General features: G+C 40.9%; 2 protein-coding genes across 32 annotated transcripts in view; both read right to left on the bottom strand.

Moving 5' to 3' along the window:
• The window catches only part of LOC124860211 (protocadherin gamma-C5-like), a 295,710-nt gene that overhangs the window by 95,601 nt on the left and 183,797 nt on the right, over positions 1-16,312 (bottom strand). Inside the window, exon 1 of one of the 31 annotated variants that reach the window (XM_047353296.1) lies at positions 9,803-12,312. The exons of 27 other annotated variants lie outside the window; for them this stretch is intronic. In XM_047353296.1, coding sequence (XP_047209252.1) covers positions 9,803-12,187 — 2,385 coding nt within the window. In that variant the 5' untranslated portion in view covers positions 12,188-12,312. Of the gene's footprint in view, positions 1-135; positions 2,699-3,410; positions 5,961-9,802; positions 12,313-16,312 lie in introns of those variants that run through there. 3 more of the 31 variants (XM_047353294.1, XM_047353272.1, XM_047353273.1) reach the window with 3 other exon arrangements.
• On the bottom strand, positions 13,347-15,964 carry LOC124860229 (protocadherin gamma-A2-like). The gene has a single exon (XM_047353341.1). The coding sequence runs from the start codon at positions 15,753-15,755 to the stop codon at positions 13,362-13,364; it is 2,394 nt and encodes a 797-aa protein (XP_047209297.1). The 5' UTR covers positions 15,756-15,964; the 3' UTR covers positions 13,347-13,361.

Genomic DNA, 16,312 nt, shown 5'->3' with positions numbered 1-16,312 from the left:
AAATAAAGCAGGTTACTCTTACAAAAGAACGTGTTTTAATGAAGACAGTGGATGATAGGTGGTTGTAAACTAAAACATGCAGATGAAACTGGATTTTGAGTATAACATTTCCAAGTAATGTGCAAGTATTCTAACCTCTAGAGGAGAGTCAGGTTCATCCAGGATGCTCTTCTCACTCTGTATTCGCTGCATCGTCCCTGTAGAACTGGGATCCATTATCAACACGTTCTGACTACCAGCTCCTCCGAACTTATTGTCACTCTTTCTGGAGTCAGTCGTCCTGCACACCTCGTAGTTGTACACATGTGGCAGAGTCCCTGTTCCCAAAGTGTCTGAGTAACGTGGAGGATAATATGGAATCACAGGGAGGCTGGAGTGATACAGGATGCGGGACTGTCTCCATCTGTAGATCTTCACTGATATAATAACCACTAAACACGTGATGAAGAGGAAGGAGACCACAGCCAGAGCCAACACTAAGTAAAAAGTCAGGTTGTCATTGTACTCCTTATCGTGTGGAAAGTCAGTGAACTCCGACAGCACTTCAGGGAAGCTGTCCGCCACCGCCACGTTAACAATGACTGTAGCTGAACGAGAGGGCTGCCCGTTGTCCTCCACTATAACAGTCAGTCTCTGTTTCACAGCATCTTTATCAGTCACCTGACGGATAGTTCTTATTTCTCCATTCTGTAAGCCCACTTCAAACAGCGCCCTGTCTGTGGCTTTCTGCAGTTTATAGGAGAGCCAGGCGTTCTGTCCAGAGTCCACATCAACAGCCACCACTTTAGTCACCAGGTAGCCCACATCTGCTGAACGAGGCACCATTTCAGCCACCACAGAGCCACCAGTCTGGACTGGGTATAAAACCTGAGGTGGGTTATCATTCTGATCCTGGATCAGGATTTTCACAGTCACGTTGCTGCTGAGCGGAGGAGAGCCTCCATCCTGCGCTTTGACGCGGAAATGGAAATCTTTGATCTGCTCGTAGTCAAAAGAGCGCACTGCATGGATGACTCCACTATCAGCACTAACGGACACATATGAGGAGACTGGTACTCCGTTAACAGAGGAGTCCTCCAGTATGTAAGAAACACGGGCATTCTGGTTCCAGTCAGCGTCTGTGGCTTTCACTGTGAATATAGAGATACCTGGTGTGTTGTTTTCTACAATGTAGGCCTCATATGAGCTCCTCTCAAAGACAGGCGCGTTGTCATTCACATCAGAGATCTGTAAGGTGAGAGTGACGCTGCTGGAGAGGGAGGGGACTCCTTCATCAGAGCAGGTCACTGTTATGTTATACTCAGAAGCTCTCTCTCTGTCTAATTCACTGTCTGTTACGAGGGTATAAAAGTCATTTGAAGCAGTTTTAATAGCAAATGGCATATTTTCATTTATCCGGCAATTTACACGACCATTGTTACTTGAATCTGGGTCAACGACACTGAACATAACAATAACAGTATTATAAGGAGAGTTTTCTAGAATAAAATCGGATTTTGACAGTATACTTATAATAGGGTCATTATCATTAACGTCAACAACATCAACTATAATTTTACTCGAGTCAGAAAGGCCACCGCTGTCTGTAGCCTCGATATCAATTTGGTAATTTTTTGCTCTTTCAAAGTCAATCCCTCCCACTAATATAACTTCACCATTTTGTTTTATCATAAATATATCAGACAAACTATCAATAGAAGTCGATAATGCATAAGAAATTTTTCCGTTAATTCCCTTATCTAGATCAGAAGCACTGACTGTTGTCAGTGTGGTTCCTTTCGGAGAATTTTCTTCTATGGCTGCTTTGTAAACAGACTGCGTAAAAACTGGAGCGTTGTCGTTTGCATCGAGTACAGTCACATAAATTTTCACTGTACCTGACATCTGGGGTTCTCCGCCATCCACAGCTGTTAACAGTAATGAAATATGTTCGTCTTTCTCTCGATCTAAAGGCTTGTGTAAAACCATCTCAACCTTTTTATTACCATCTGCCTGATTTTCTACTCTCAATGCAAAATTATCTGTAGGTTTTAAGCTGTAATTTTTAATACTATTTCTGCCGATGTCTAAATCAACTGCTTTCTCTAAAACAAATTTAGACCCCGTAACAGCAGATTCGCTGATTTCAAAACGCTTCTCGTCATTTTTAAAACTGGGACTGTTGTCGTTAATGTCGGTAATCTCGATTGTTATTCGAAAAAGCTCCATTGGGCTTTCCAGAATGATCTGCAAATGCAAAGCACAAGGCGTCGTCTGTCTGCAGAGAGACTCTCTGTCGATCCTTTCTTTCACCAGAAGGACTCCTCTTTCTCTGCTCAGCTCGATGTATTCTGCACTGTCTCCCGTAAAGATGCGAGCTTTGCCAGATTTCAGTCTTTTAACATCCAAACCTAAATCTCTTGCTATGTTTCCCACCACAGACCCCTTTGGCATTTCCTCCGGAATAGAGTAGCTAACCTGACCGAGAGCTGAACAGACACAGACAGAGAGCAAGAGAGAAAACAGTACTTGCCGTTCCATTGTTCTGTCCGATGTTTTGCGGTCCGTACAAGATGTATTATAATTCAGTTTAAACAACGCAAGGAACAGATATAACGTAAAAACAATCAATGAAATAAAAATCATTTAAATCCACAGCATATGGAGAACATCGCATGAGTTAAAACTGGCCAAAGAGGAGCCGTAGGTTCTACGGAGCAGTGCTTTCTCTCCATATTTTCCCTAAAAGACTGGCATTGTAAGGGAGGGTTTGCTTTAAATCTTGTTTGCAAAGGCAACAAATTGACCAAGAGCGGCCCATGGAGTTGAAAGAGTGAAACTACAAGAGCAGTACAGTAAATATAAGGTGACTCCTGTAAAGATATCTATTTATGGTACAAAACACATTCTCCAACATTGGTTAGAAAAAGAGTAAGGTATTCCAAAATTCATCATGAGGAACGCGAATCACATATTAGGTCATTATAACAAACCAAAAAATGCCCAAAACAAAAAGAAAAAATGTGAGATTGTTCAGAAATGCGGAAAGAGAAAAAAGACATGGGGAATGTGGTGGAAGAGGAGGAGGAATGCAGCATATTAGTGTTTCTGCTCAAGGTGCTGAAATTCGGTTCACTTATTAGCGTATCTTCAAGCACCTAGTCTTGTAACTCTTATAATCAGGAATGCAATTTGATTTAACTGAAAAAAAGTTAAATTTTATAAGATAATAAGAATAAATTTTTTTAGAAACACTCGAAAAAGTAAAAGTGAAGATAATAACGTCTAGTAACATATTTGTAAAATATATAGCTTTGTAACTTCGCAAATAAAAAAAGAAAGAGTAATCAAAATATCTAAATGAAAAAAGAATAAAAACCAAAAATCACCTGCAGAACCATATTAACTTACGGCTCACTATAATAACTAACCTCTAGAGGAGAATCAGGTTCATCCAGGATGCTCTTCTCACTCTGTATCCGCTGCATCGTCCCTGTAGAACTGGGATCCATTATCAACACGTTCTGACTACCAGCTCCTCCGAACTTATTGTCGCTCTTTCTGGAGTCAGTCGTCCTGTACACCTCGTAGTTGTACACATGTGGCAGAGTCCCTGTTCCCAAAGTGTCTGAGTAACGTGGAGGATAATATGGAATAACAGGGAGGCTGGAGTGATACAGGATGCGGGACTGTCTCCATCTGTAGATCTTCACTGATATAATAACCACTAAACACGTGATGAAGAGGAAGGAGACCACAGCCAGAGCCAACACTAAGTAAAAAGTCAGGTTGTCATTGTACTCCTTATCGTGTGGAAAGTCAGTGAACTCCGACAGCACTTCAGGGAAGCTGTCCGCCACCGCCACGTTAACAATGACTGTAGCTGAACGAGAGGGCTGCCCGTTGTCCTCCACTATAACAGTCAGTCTCTGTTTCACAGCATCTTTATCAGTCACCTGACGGATAGTTCTTATTTCTCCATTCTGTAAGCCCACTTCAAACAGCGCCCTGTCTGTGGCTTTCTGCAGTTTATAGGAGAGCCAGGCGTTCTGTCCAGAGTCCACATCAACAGCCACCACTTTAGTCACCAGGTAGCCCACATCTGCTGAACGAGGCACCATTTCAGCCACCACAGAACCACCAGTCTGGACTGGGTACAGAACCTGAGGTGGGTTATCATTCTGATCCTGGATCAGGATTTTCACAGTCACGTTGCTGCTGAGTGGAGGAGAGCCTCCATCCTGCGCTTTGACGCGGAAATGGAAATCTTTGATCTGCTCGTAGTCAAAAGAGCGCACTGCATGGATGACTCCACTATCAGCACTAACGGACACATATGAGGAGACTGGTACTCCGTTAACAGAGGAGTCCTCCAGTATGTAAGAAACACGGGCATTCTGGTTCCAGTCAGCGTCTGTGGCTTTCACTGTGAATATAGAGAGACCTGGTGTGTTGTTTTCTACAATGTAGGCCTCATATGAGCTCCTCTCAAAGACAGGCGCGTTGTCATTCACATCAGAGATCTGTAAGGTGAGAGTGACGCTGCTGGAGAGGGAGGGGACTCCTTCATCAGAGCAGCTCACTGTTATGTTATACTCAGAGGCTCTCTCTCTGTCTAATTCATTGTCTGTAACTAAACTGTAGAAGTTACTTGTGGAGGATTTTAGCATAAATGGTATATTTTGGCTAATGTAGCAACGCACCTTCCCATTCTCCCCTGCGTCTCTGTCCTCAATGTTTATCATGGTAACAACTGTATTTAGTTCAGCGTTCTCTGCAATCACGTTTGACTTAGACATTATGTTAATTTCCGGGCTGTTGTCATTTGTGTCTTCAACGTCAACAATTAATTTAGACGAATCAATGAGTCCACCATCGTCACTAGCAACTAGATTAAGTTGATAATTTCGCGACTCTTCGAAATCAAGATTCCCTGTTAACATAACCTCACCATTTTCCTTATTTATGTCAAATATTCTACTTTCGTCCTCATTTCCATAAGTGATTGAGTATGTTATTTTACTGTTAGAACCTTGATCTGCATCTGACGCAGTAACTGTAGCCACAACTGTTCCTTTCGGGGAATTTTCAGTCACTGCAGCTTTATATGTTTTCTGTGTAAAAACAGGAGCATTATCATTAGCGTCTAAGACTGTAATAACAATCAGCATCGTACCTGACATCTGCGGCTCCCCTCCATCTACAGCTGTTAACACTAGATTTATCTGCTCCTGCTTCTCTCGGTCTAAAGGCTTTTGTAAAACCATCTCCACGTTTTTGTTATCATGTGGATTATTGTGAAGCTTAAGTGCGAAATTATCCGTCGGTTTCAGCTCGTATCCATGAACACTATTAATGCCAACATCAAGATCCACAGCTTTTTCCAGAACGAAAATGGCTCCAATTACCGCTGACTCGCTTATTTTGAAAACGACCTCATTGTTCTTAAACAATGGTGCATTGTCATTAATATCCACGATCTGCACTGTAATTGTATAAAATTCCATAGGATTTTCTAGTATTATTTGAAAATGTAAAGCACAGGGCGTCGTCTGTTTGCAGAGTGCCTCTCTGTCGATTCTCTCCTTAACGAGGAGGAGTCCTCTTTCTCTGTTAAGCTCGACGTACTCATTGCTGTCTCGGGTATAAATCCGAGCTTTGCCTGAAATAAAGCGTTTTGCATTCACGCCTAAATCGTGAGCTATATTACCAACTAAAGATCCTTTCGGCATTTCTTCAGAAATAGTGTAGCTGACCTGCCCGATTACCAACCCGAAGGAGAAGATAAAGAGAAAAAGCGTTACTTGCCTTTTCATTGTCCTGTGAAAATACTTTGCTAAGGTTCGGTATTTTCAGATTCAGTAAAACTGATATCAAATCCAGTGTTAATTACTCCTACGGCTTCGTAAACCACACGAAAAATGAGCTTAAAATTCCACGGTCCTTTTCCAAGTGATGTATAAAAATATAGCAGCTCTTTCTCCCCCGTCCAATCCTTTCTTTATCATGGCGACTGAGCAGCGGAGGTGCTGGATCAGACGTATTGTCAGTTTTCTACACTCTGGTCAACAGCGGCCCTAAGAGTCCATGTATGAAAACTACAGAATCCCAAAAGCAATTAATTTTTTCAAATTGGTTGTTAATAAAATGCCGATAAATAAAAGCTTATGTAAATGTTACAAATCATGCTCTAAACATTAAAGGGTTTCCTCAGACATTCAGTGTGGTTACACGCCTTAATGATAAGTCCTAAGACTTTTTTAAAAGGTAAAGCCATTAATAATATATCATATTCGTTATGACATACAGTCTTAACTAAAAGCAAGGACACGGAGGTAAACTGTTTCTTTCACTCTCAAAACAACCTAACCCAGTCTCACCAATGCTATGATAACTAACAGCAAAAGTGTAAAACAAGACAAAACAAAACAAACAGAAAAAAAAAGACTTACATACTACGTAAACTGATGCGAGTACAGAAAGAGTCGCTGTCCATAGTTCTCAAACCGATCGCCCCCTCATTATTGACGAACGACAGAACTAAGGATGTCAACGAAGGGATAACATAAGAACTCGTCGAAATAAAAATAAATAGACAAGAAAAATAATTCAACGATGTAGTTAAATATGATGGAAACTTGGAAACTAAAGATTAAATAGGGTTAGGGTGCTGTTTACTCGGACTGTCGCTGTCCGTGGTTCTGATACGAACAAGTTATAAATAAGTTAGAAAGACTTAACAAAATATCACAAGAACACAGCAGAACAGACTGCACATCTGGGATTTCTGAGAGCAATCATACTTTTCGGGTGTGACAAGATGGAAAAAGCGTGTTCGGCGGGCCGTCTGTCACTATCTTTTCTATACACGATCCCTTGTTGGATCTGTGTGTTTATTAAAGAATCATGCACGCTTTGACCACAGTGGACATTTGCCTCCACACTTATCGAGGATTCCAGTTGATCTGTGCTGTTACCTGCATCCACCTTTTCGGAACCAACGTCACCGCCACCGGGTCGAACAGGGCGGCAGCCTGATTAAGTTCAAAACCAATTTGATGAATGCTTCAAAGTTTCCCCGCAGTGTGGATCAGCGCCTCACCTCATTAATCAGCATCGCTCATCGGATGCTATCGATGTCTGGTTTGTACTTGTTGTTGGTTCGTATGGGTCGTTCCGGTTCCGGGGCACCTGCTCTCTGCGTCTTCGCCACCGCAGTGTGAATTTCTGCAAGCAGCTCGGTACCGAAGGCTTCGGCCAGTCTGGCCCTCGTAAATATCAGATTACTGGCTAACAAAACCTTCATTTTAAATGATTTTTTAATGAACCAGAACCTGGATTTCCTATTTCTGACCTAGAATTGGCTGGTGAGTGGAGCACTTTTACTGAACGTTTGCCGGCGGACTGCTGCTATTTTACCGCTCCACGGACGTCATGTTGGCGAGGATGAGTAGTGACTGTTTTTAAAAGAATTTCTAAATGCAGACAGACCTGTCTGTCAGCCCATTTTACCAGGTCTGAATTTTCCGTATTGACCTGGTTCGCTCTCATAAAGTCTTGTGTGGTGTGATTTATCGGCTTCCTGGTCATTAAACATATTTCATAAATGAACTTTCTGACTTTATTGCTAGGGTTGTGCCAAAGTATGATCATATCCGTATTTTTCGGGACTTTAATATCCACGTATGTTTTCCAGTTGAATCTATGGCAACATATTTCTTGGGGTTTATTGACACTTTAAATCTTGTGCAGCTGGGCTGTGGTGCCACGCACGAACATGGACACACGCTTGATTTCGTACTTTCTCACAGTTTACCTGCTCTTAACTTGAACATTGGTGATGCGATGTTTTCTGATCATCTGCTAGTTATGTTTGAGTTTCCTGTTTTTTGGAGTGCAGTGTTTAAATCTGCTTCTATGACTCGTCACTCCCGCATCATTAACCTTTCCATAGCCGCTTAATTTCAATTCAATTCAGTTTTATTTATATAGCGCCAATTCACAACACATGTTGTCTCAAGGCACTTCACAACAGTCAGGTACATACATTCCTATTAATCCTAACCATTGAACAGTGCAGGCGGAGTTAGCTTTTTATTCAAATTGGATAAAAAGCTTAGTTTTCCACAGTTTTTAATCAGGACGGTGGGTCATGACACAGAGGAACTTAGTTCCTTGTTCCCCACAACTACGGAAGAAGATATGCCTCAAATCACCCGAGCTTGTATTTTGGATGTGAACATCTCTGCAATACGATGTGAGAAGTTCCACAGCAAAAAAAATTTGAACTTGTACAGCTAAATATTTACTTGTACCAAAAACGCACATACATGTAAAATCATTTAAGGTTGTGGCTAAATTTTCACAGAAACTTGCTGTGAATGTAAAGCGGCAAAAAAGAAATAACAAATGCTTAAAAAGACATTTGCACAAATAAAGCATAATCTGCAAACTAATAATTGATCACATATTTTTATTTTGTTAAATGTTCCCACTACAACCACAGGTTAGTGAACACAACGTTTCTAATCTGTTGCTGCGCATGCTCACCCCTTCTCTCTCACATGCTTAACTCTTTTCCTGCGCGTGTTGACGTCTGAAACAATCCTTGCAGGTACAGGTTGCTTGTATCAAAACCCAGCTGTGAACAGGAGGGGGTGGCGGGTGAAAGGAGGGGCGTTGTCAGGGCAACAGACTCAACCAATTACAGTAAGATGTCTAGTTTGGCCTGGGTTTTCTAATTGGCCCTCAAACCTGACGTCCTCGATGACAGAACGACCCGAGGTAAGTTCCTTTTTTTAAAGTCTTTATAAGCTCGTTTGAGCTCGTTTCTTATATTTTTCATGAACACAGTAACAAAGAACAACATATGTCACTCTGCTTATTATGAGTATGTTAGAACAAACGTAAAAATGCACAGTTGGGCTAACGTTACTAGGCATGACAGCACTTTAGACAAGAAAGCTGTCAAACCTAAACATAATCCAACAATAGCCTGAGATAACACCCATTTTTCAGTTTTTTAATTACATGTATGCATTTTAAAGTTATTTAAAAGAAGCAGAAGCAACGTTTTTGATTCAGAGTATTTTCTTATTTTTTTGTCTTGGAAAATCTCCGAGATTTTTGACAAGCTGTCTTCAGACTGCATTGCTTTCTGAAAACAGAGCTCAGTAATCTGCGATGTCTAATGTACACAGGTTGGGACGGCACATTTTTACTAAATATTGTGGATCTGATTTTATAGATGATTCAGTTAAAGTGCGGATATTTCACTCATTACAAAGAAATTAAGAGATGGACCCTGGAGAACCTTAGTTATATATCTGTATTGTGTTGTCCTTGTTTCAGGTGCACTGTTTAATATGGTTGGCTAGAGGACAGACTCAAAGCATACCAGAACGAATCTTCTCAGCTGCACTGAAAAATCCAGCTGTCAAGACGAACTGGATGCCAATTAAAGTACCCAAATGTGCCCCTCTCTTATGTACAGTATATTGAATTTATTTGTATTTTTGACTCAATTTAATGTCTATATTGGGATTTAATATGAACAACGCTTTGGTCTAGTGACCTGCTTTTAAGGGGCTTTATAAATAAAGTTGGATTAGAAGAATACAAATAAATAAATTAATTAATCAATACAAATATCCCGGGAGAGACAATTGAGGCTGTAGTGGGGTTAAATTAAGTATATTTAAAAAATAAATAAACACAACATAATTTGGTAAACTGAAGAGAACTGCACTATGATCAAAATAAGCATCTGTATCAAAAACCACAACACCTAATAAAGCAAATGACTGTCATCAAAAAAACTAACCTCTAGAGGAGAGTCAGGTTCATCCAGGATGTTCTTCTCACTCTGTATCCGCTGCATCGTACCTGTAGAACTGGGATCCATTATCAACACGTTCTGACCACCAGCTCCTCCAAACCTACTGTCACTCTTTCTGGAGTCAGTCGTCCTGCACACCTCGTAGTTGTACACATGTGGCAGAGTCCCTGTTCCCAAAGTGTCTGAGTAACGTGGAGGATAATATGGAATAACAGGGAGGCTGGAGTGATACAGGATGCGGGACTGTCTCCATCTGTAGATCTTCACTGATATAATAACCACTAAACACGTGATGAAGAGGAAGGAGACCACCGCCAGAGCCAACACTAAGTAAAAAGTCAGGTTGTCATTGTACTCCTTATCGTGTGGAAAGTCAGTGAACTCCGACAGCACTTCAGGGAAGCTGTCCGCCACCGCCACGTTAACAATGACTGTAGCTGAACGAGAGGGCTGCCCGTTGTCCTCCACTATAACAGTCAGTCTCTGTTTCACAGCATCTTTATCAGTCACCTGACGGATAGTTCTTATTTCTCCATTCTGTAAGCCCACTTCAAACAGCGCCCTGTCTGTGGCTTTCTGCAGTTTATAGGAGAGCCAGGCGTTCTGACCAGAGTCCACATCAACAGCCACCACTTTAGTCACCAGGTAGCCCACATCTGCTGAACGAGGCACCATTTCAGCCACCACAGAACCACCAGTCTGGACTGGGTACAGAACCTGAGGTGGGTTATCATTCTGATCCTGGATCAGGATTTTAACAGTCACGTTGCTGCTGAGTGGAGGAGAGCCTCCATCCTGCGCTTTGATCCGGAAATGGAAATCTTTGATCTGCTCGTAGTCAAAAGAGCGCACTGCATGGATGACTCCACTATCAGCACTAACGGACACATATGAGGAGACTGGTACTCCGTTAACAGAGGAGTCCTCCAGTATGTAAGAAACACGGGCATTCTGGTTCCAGTCAGCGTCTGTGGCTTTCACTGTGAATATAGAGAGACCTGGTGTGTTGTTTTCTACAATGTAGGCCTCATATGAGCTCCTCTCAAAGACAGGCGCGTTGTCATTCACATCAGAGATCTGTAAGGTGAGAGTGACGCTGCTGGAGAGGGAGGGGACTCCTTCATCAGAGCAGGTCACTGTTATGTTATACTCAGAGGCTCGTTCTCTGTCTAATTCACTGTTTGTAACTAAACTGTAGAAATTATTAGTTGATGACTCCAACAAAAATTCTAAATTTTCGCTAATAAAACAGTGGATTTTACCATTATCACCAGTGTCCTTGTCCTCAATATGGATCATCGTTACCACCGTATTAATAGTGGCATCTTCTGCTATCACATTTGACTTGGACATTATGTTGATATCCGGCTTATTGTCATTCACATCTTGCACCTCAACAATTAACTTACAAGAATCAGTTAACCCTCCCTCGTCACTTGCACGTACATTTATTTCAAAATTACGCGATTCTTCAAAGTCTAAATGTCCTATTAAAGTTATCTCCCCCTTGTCATCATTTATTTTAAATATTTTCCTCACGTTATCCAATTTGTTTGTTATTAAATATGTTATTTTACTGTTAGAACCCTGATCTGCATCGGTCGCTCTTACAGTAGCTACATTTGTTCCAACTGGTGAATTTTCATGGACAGTAGCTTTATATATTTTTTGTGTGAAAACAGGAGCATTATCATTAGCATCTAAGACTGTAATAACAATCAGCATCGTTCCTGACATCGGTGGCTCTCCTCCATCTACAGCCGTTAAGACCAGATTGATCTTATCCTGTTTTTCTCTGTCTAAAGGCTTCTGTAACACCATCTCCACGTTTTTATTCTCATCACTGTTACTATGCAGATTCAGAGCAAAATTTCCCGTTGGTTTTAATTCATACCTTTGAAGATCATTTCTTCCCACATCCAGATCAAGAGCTCTTTCTAGTTCATATTTTGATCCAACTGCCGCTGACTCGCTAATTTTTAATTCAATGTTGTGTCCTTCAAATGTCGGCGGATTGTCATTAATATCCGTCAGCTGGACGGTAATCGTGTAAAATTGCATGGGATTTTCCAGAATAATCTGAAAATGCAACGCACAGGGCGTCGTCTGTTTGCAGATTGCCTCTCTGTCGATTCTCTCTTTAACAAGGAGAACTCCTCTTTCTCCGTTCAGCTCGATGTATTCGTCGCTGTCAGAAGTATAAATTCGGGCTTTGCCAGATATTAAACGCTTGGTTTCTAAACCTAAATCATGCGCTATGTTACCTACTAAAGATCCTTTTGGCAATTCCTCTGGTATCGTGTAGCTTACTTGTCCAGTTGCCGAGGAAAAGAAAATGAGGGCGAAACACAGCAGCACTCGTCCTTTCATTGTTCTATCAGGCTGTTCTTTTCAGCGATTTCCCCCAATTTGTCCGTAGGTCAGAGAACAATCCAGTCGAGTCTCTATAACCAAATCACAAAGTACATCCCAGATATTATGGATTAATAAAACCGAAGGTATTTTCCCCGAATTTGCTTAAATTCTACATATCAACAACGTTATGTCTTTCCTGGGAGGGAAGTCTTTTTATGCCGATGGAACATGGGCGATGCTGGTAAAAACCTGCACTCACTCATCAACACGCTGGTCAACAGCGGCCCTAAGAGTCAATAACGTAAAACTGCAAACAGCAACCATAGATTTTTCATTTCACGACTTTCTGTCGGGACAGCTTAACCAAACACGTTAACGCCACAAAAAACATTCTACTTCGTTAATGTCTTTATATGAAAATAACCAGTTTTATCATCTAAAATCATTGTTTTACTTTGAAGAGTAGTGATCTGACAATATACATATTTTATAGGTGTTAAATAATAATCTATTATAAAATACCAATTAAACTAAACGAAAAACGTACACAGCGCTAACAAAGTATGAAAAAAGCTCAAATAAATAGTAAACAAAAGTCCAAGGATATTTTAAAAAAAAATCCTAAATTCTAAAGGAAAAGAAGAAAATACAACTTTTGTGATCAATAACACCACAAATGTTTTAATGGAAAACATGTGGCCGAAGATGGTCACTTGAATAAGAAATTCATAGAAATTTAAATATATGTATAGCAGGATAAGAAAGATTTCGAACTATACGGGGAACACATTTTTTGAGTCAAATACATACTGGAAAAACGTATGACAGTGATTTCAAGTAAAAAATGGGACAGAATCAATGTTCATAAAAACGGCTTGTAAAATATTTCATTGTGTTTTTGAAAAATGTTAAACATCAAATGATGTAATGAGCCATATACCGAATTTAGTCAAGGCTTAATAGACTAAAATGTTAGCCTACATACATTTAAAATGTATAACTGCTTACATAAACACACCCAGGGTAAGGATATTACAATGTTTAAAGACCATTGTAATATTCATATTGTAACATCTCACAAGTATACAACAATTAGGTTACAAAACAATAGCCGGAAAACTAAGAACATCAATGACAAAAATGATCTGAGATTTTTTGAAAGAAAATAAATATTGATTATCTGATATGTTTAACTAACCTCCAAAGGAGAGTCAGGTTCATCCAGGATGTTCTTCTCACTCTGTATTCGCTGCATCGTACCTGTAGAACTGGGATCCATTATCAACACGTTCTGACCACCAGCTCCTCCGAACTTATTGTCACTCTTTCTGGAGTCAGTCGTCCTGCACACCTCGTAGTTGTACACATGTGGCAGAGTCCCTGTCCCCAAAGTGTCTGAGTAACGTGGAGGATAATATGGAATCACAGGGAGGCTGGAGTGATACAGGATGCGGGACTGTCTCCATCTGTAGATCTTCACTGATATAATAACCACTAAACACGTGATGAAGAGGAAGGAGACCACAGCCAGAGCCAACACTAAGTAAAAAGTCAGGTTATCATTGTACTCCTTATCGTGTGGAAAGTCAGTGAACTCCGACAGCACTTCAGGAAAGCTGTCCGCCACCGCCACGTTAACAATGACTGTAGCTGAACGAGAGGGCTGCCCGTTGTCCTCCACTATAACAGTCAGTCTCTGTTTCACAGCATCTTTATCAGTCACCTGACGGATAGTTCTTATTTCTCCATTCTGTAAGCCCACTTCAAACAGCGCCCTGTCTGTGGCTTTCTGCAGTTTATAGGAGAGCCAGGCGTTCTGTCCAGAGTCCACATCAACAGCCACCACTTTAGTCACCAGGTAGCCCACATCTGCTGAACGAGGCACCATTTCAGCCACCACAGAGCCACCAGTCTGGACTGGGTACAGAACCTGAGGAGGGTTATCGTTCTGGTCCTGGATCAGGATCTTAACAGTCACGTTGTTGCTGAGTGGAGGAGAGCCTCCATCCTGCGCTTTGATCCGGAAATGGAAATCTTTGATCTGCTCGTAGTCAAAAGAGCGCACTGCATGGATGACTCCACTATCAGCACTAACGGACACATATGAGGAGACTGGTACTCCGTTAACAGAGGAGTCCTCCAGTATGTAAGAAACACGGGCATTCTGGTTCCAGTCAGCATCTGTGGCTTTCACTGTGAATATAGAGAGACCTGGTGTGTTGTTTTCTACAATGTAGGCCTCATATGAGCTCCTCTCAAAGACAGGCGCGTTGTCATTCACATCAGAGATCTGTAAGGTGAGAGTGACGCTGCTGGAGAGGGAGGGGACTCCTTCATCAGAGCAGGTCACTGTTATGTTATACTCAGAGGCTCGTTCTCTGTCTAATTCACTGTCTGTCAGTAAGCTGTAGAAATTCTCTGTCGATGATTTCAAAATAAAAGGCACATTTTCATTCAAATAGCATTTTATGTTCCCGTTTTCTCCAGAGTCTCTGTCCTCCGTATTTATCATTGTAACAACTGTATTTAGTTCAGCATCTTCGGATATTACATTTGATTTCGACATTATGTTTATTTCAGGCTTGTTGTCATTGATATCTAGCACATCAACAATTAACTCACAGAAATCAGTTAGCCCCCCATCATCAGTTGCACCAATATTGATTTGAAAACGTTTGTTCTTTTCAAAATCAATGTTTCCTAACAGAGAAACGTCACCGTTTTCCAGGTTTACCTTAAAAATATTCCTAACATTTCCTTGCATATTAGTAATTGAATATGTTATTTTACTATTAGGTGCCTCATCCGCATCTGTTGCTGTAACCGCAGCAACGACGGTATCTATCGCTGAATTTTCAGTAACTGTAGCTTTGTATGTTTTCTGAGTAAAAACTGGAGCATTATCATTAGCATCTAAAACTGTAATAAAAATCTGCATCGTTCCTGACATCTGCGGCTCTCCTCCATCCACAGCCGTCAAAACCAGATTTATCTGCTCTTGTTTTTCTCTGTCTAAAGGCTTCTGTAACACCATCTCTACATTTTTGTTACCATCGGCTTTATTGTGCACTTTCAAAACAAAATTATCCATCGGTATTAACTCGTATCTTTGAACACCATTCATTTCAACATCATGATCCACCGCCCTTTCTAACACAAACTTGGTCTCTGTCACAGCTGACTCGCTGATTCTAAATGTCATTTCACTTTTTTCAAATGTCGGTGCATTATCATTAATATCTGTAATCTGGACAGTAACTGTGTAAAATTCCATAGGATTTTCCAGAATAATCTGAAAATCTAAAGCACAAACCGTGGTCTCTGCGCACAGTGCCTCCCTGTCGATTCTCTCCTTAACGAGAATGACTCCTCTTTCTCTGTTCAGCTCCATGTACTCCTCAGTATTTCTGGAATAGATCCGTGCTTTACCTGATATAAAACGTTTAATCTCTAAACCCAAATCTTGCGCAATATATCCTACCAAAGATCCTCTTGGCATTTCCTCCGGAATAGAATAGCTTATGCGCGCAATCACCGAGTCGAGGACAACAACCGAGAACAACGTCAATACTCGCCACTCCATTGTTCAGTCCGACGTTCTTCCAAATAGGCCCCACGATCTCTTTGTGTTCTTTAAAAACGTCCTTGTTTATATTCCAACGTCACTTCAGATTTCATCAATGTGAATTATCTCCAGCAGAGCAATCCTTCGATGTTAGAAATATGTATTTTTATGTTCATCAGCTGATCTCTTCCTGAGTCGTTTGTGCTCTGTTGAGGTGCCGTTGTATAATGGAGAAATTACAAAGGAGGCGCAGCTGGTATCATGTGCTCAGTCTATAAAATTCAAGTCAACAGCGGCCCTAAGAGTCCAGAGCTCAGAATTACAAAACCGATTTATACCTCTCCTCATTTTTATTGCCCTTTGAATGAAGTCAACTACTTGGGTCTTTTAAGTAATAATAGAGTGTTTTAAAACCAACCAAACGCAGAGATAACCGAGGTAAATATGTGTTAAAATTTAAGGTAAAAAACAAAAAACAAAAAACAACATGCTGTGAGTAAGAACGTCTAGTAAGATAGTGGTATTGCTTCAGTCTCATTTTCGTAGATTATAGTGACAAGGAAAGTCTCACTGAA

The sequence above is a fragment of the Girardinichthys multiradiatus genome, chromosome 23, assembly GCF_021462225.1.
Source record: "Girardinichthys multiradiatus isolate DD_20200921_A chromosome 23, DD_fGirMul_XY1, whole genome shotgun sequence".
Lineage (NCBI taxonomy): Eukaryota > Metazoa > Chordata > Actinopteri > Cyprinodontiformes > Goodeidae > Girardinichthys > Girardinichthys multiradiatus.
The sequence above is the reverse complement of the archived record's forward strand: the minus strand, read 5'-3'. Positions and strand labels throughout refer to the sequence as shown.